This window comes from Boleophthalmus pectinirostris, unplaced genomic scaffold (assembly GCF_026225935.1).
Source record: "Boleophthalmus pectinirostris isolate CB_2022bp ecotype Guang Dong unplaced genomic scaffold, ASM2622593v1 HiC_scaffold_153, whole genome shotgun sequence".
Taxonomy (NCBI): Eukaryota; Metazoa; Chordata; class Actinopteri; order Gobiiformes; family Gobiidae; genus Boleophthalmus; species Boleophthalmus pectinirostris.
In genome coordinates this window covers 1-2,500 of record NW_026571081.1, presented here as the reverse complement: position 1 = coordinate 2,500, position 2,500 = coordinate 1, and the positions used below count along the sequence as shown (strand labels likewise).

The following is a 2,500-nucleotide window of genomic DNA, read 5'->3' as shown; positions in this document are numbered from 1 at the left end:
GTCGATGAAGAAAGGTCGTCCATTAGGGGCTATTCTCATTTCCCAGCCGGGGGGCAGGAAGCTCTGTTGTGTCTTATGTTGCGACTTGGGTGAACTATAGGGTGACGGCTGAGGAGACTGCGGGTTGGAGAAGGTGTCTTTGACTGCCCTTCGCAGAGGAATATTGTTGGCTCCCTAAAAAGCAACATGATTAATAAACAATAGACAAATGTGACTATGACTGAACAACTTCATGTGTAAAAGGCATAACTCTGCTACATAGCCTTGTAACAAAGAGGGCCTTTGTCCCCATTTATTCACATTTAATTTCATTTTACATGTTTCCATAATCTGCTAAACAGCTAAATATCACTATCCCAGGTTTGTTTTATTTAGTCTTCGTTTAGTTTAGTTAATCACTTCACACCACTTATTTTAAATATAATTTATTTGGTTATATCTATTCATTTTGTTATACAGACCACTTACCACCTGACCTGTTACTCCACATGACCTGGCGTGACCTTCGTCACCCATATTTGTAGGCTTTGGGGGAGGTTTTGGGCCAGACCATGTGGAGGGAAGACTCGGTTTTAGTTCTTTTGTTTTATGGATTTTATTTCAGTGTTTCTAGTTTATGTTGAGCACTTTTAGTTAAAGGGGAATTAGGCCCTCATAAGAAAGTAAACCGCACACAGTAGAAACAGGGCATGTTGATAGACAAGCTAACCTGTGTGTGTTGGTACTAACAAAGGGGGAGGTACTTCCTGTCTGGGAACTATAAATTGGGAGCAGTTCAGCCATTCGGGGTTTACCATCAGTGCAGCCGTGTGCATGTGGGGTTTTTCCTTTGTTTCATTAATTTCTGTTGCTTTTGCCTTTATTTAAGCACATCTTCATATGTTTTTATCTCCCAATTATCACAGACTGGTATGATGTACTGCTAAAGAAAAGACTCCTATAAAAGAATTCAGACATCCCAGCTCTGAGCATTATAATAACTACAAGGCACAGTTATTTTTCTAAAACCATTTGGTTGTTAAAACATCCATAACACAAGCAGAATAACTTAAGTCAGATGTAAAAAAGGCAGAAAGGCAAAACTAGTATATATAAATACACTACTAGAAAAGCAATAATACTAAAAGTTGATGCATATGTCTATAAAAAATTGAATAGAAACAAAAGTAGATGGTCGTAGATGAAAGGAACCAAGGAAAGGTCAAACAACAAGTCATGAAAATAATAAATGAAGAAAAAAAAAGGCATTATTTGGACTTTTTAAAAAGCTGAAAATTGCCACACTTGGGATTGGTGGAGAGCTATAAAAGAAATAATTTCATTTTGATGACGAGTATGAGAGTAAAAAAGAGGCAAGGTAATTAGCAGGTGTTGGGCAGAGGAAATGGTGAGAGGAGAGCTTGGTACAGGTGGGTCATTCTCACCTCTAAGGGAGTGGAGAGGGTGACAGTGGGGGAGCTGAGGCTACGAGGTCGTCGGACTTGGGGCTCGTGGAGGTGGTTGCTGGAAGCATTGGAGGAGGAGGGGGTGGAGGCAGGGGCCAAGGCTGACGCTGATGCTCCTCCAGAGGCTGTGGCAGATGTACTTGCTCCATCTTCAGTGAGCTGTCATTGAAAAACACATTTTTTTTTTAGGTGAAGAAGTAGAAATTTTAAAAAAGCAAATCGGTCTGTGAAAAAAAACATGTTGTATAACATGCAAACTTGCTCTAGAAGACATATGTGTGAGCTCTGTTGTCAAAAGGGTATTCCTAAAATGTCAAAGAAATTTGTTATTGCTGCTTCCAAAAAGAAGAGTAATTTGGGAAATCCTTGAATAATTTTTTCTATGCAAATTAACTACAATTACAATTGAAGAAGAAGAAATTATGTGCAAGACGACACCGAATACACATAAAAAATAACAATAACAAGCATGAAAAACAGTTTTATACTTCCGTTGTGACTAGTGAAGCAGTTTAAAAATCAGAATTGTAAAGTAAGGTGTAAGGACTGGAATCTCATGCCAAGGTTTAAAACGACATAACCTTAACCAACAAGACAAGACCAGAGGAAAAAGATAATGACACAATAGAAAGGCATGGGGACGGACAGAAAAATAAGCAACATTGGGATTAGACAGTTGGCTAATGTCCATTATTTGTTTCAGCTACAGAGAGAACAAAGACAAAGGAGGGAGAGGAAGAGGTCCAGCACACATATGCAGATGGTGCTTAGAGCCAAGGGAGGGTCCTGTGGTCCCATGCATGAGTCCGGCAGCCTTCAGACCTGCTGTACCTGCACAATGGGCCTAGTCCAGGTTGTGGTGCGGTTGTTATGGTTGACGTAATATGTTCTTCCTTTGGCGTCTTTCCTCTCTTCCCATCCAGGGGGCAAGCCAGGTGTGGTCAGGGAGTAAGTGGTGGCAGAAGGAGACTGGGCGAGTATAGAAAAGAGCACAGCATAAATAACTCTGGAAGACCTCTTGAAATGTTTTCCAGCATAGGAGAATTAAATGGTTA

At 40.3% G+C, this 2,500-nt stretch overlaps 1 protein-coding gene across 1 annotated transcript in view; it reads right to left on the bottom strand.

Moving 5' to 3' along the window:
• LOC110160658 (NEDD4 like E3 ubiquitin protein ligase) overlaps positions 1-2,489 on the bottom strand; it is a gene marked incomplete at its 5' end in the record, with an annotated part of 9,689 nt that extends 7,200 nt beyond the window's left edge. The window contains 3 exons of the mRNA XM_055151299.1: positions 1-174; positions 1,425-1,604; positions 2,277-2,489. The exon at positions 1-174 is cut by the window's left edge and continues 24 nt beyond it. Of these exons, the coding sequence (XP_055007274.1) occupies positions 1-174; positions 1,425-1,604; positions 2,277-2,489 (567 nt within the window). The remainder of the gene's footprint in view (positions 175-1,424; positions 1,605-2,276) is intronic.
• Between the last annotated feature and the right edge of the window lie 11 nt (positions 2,490-2,500).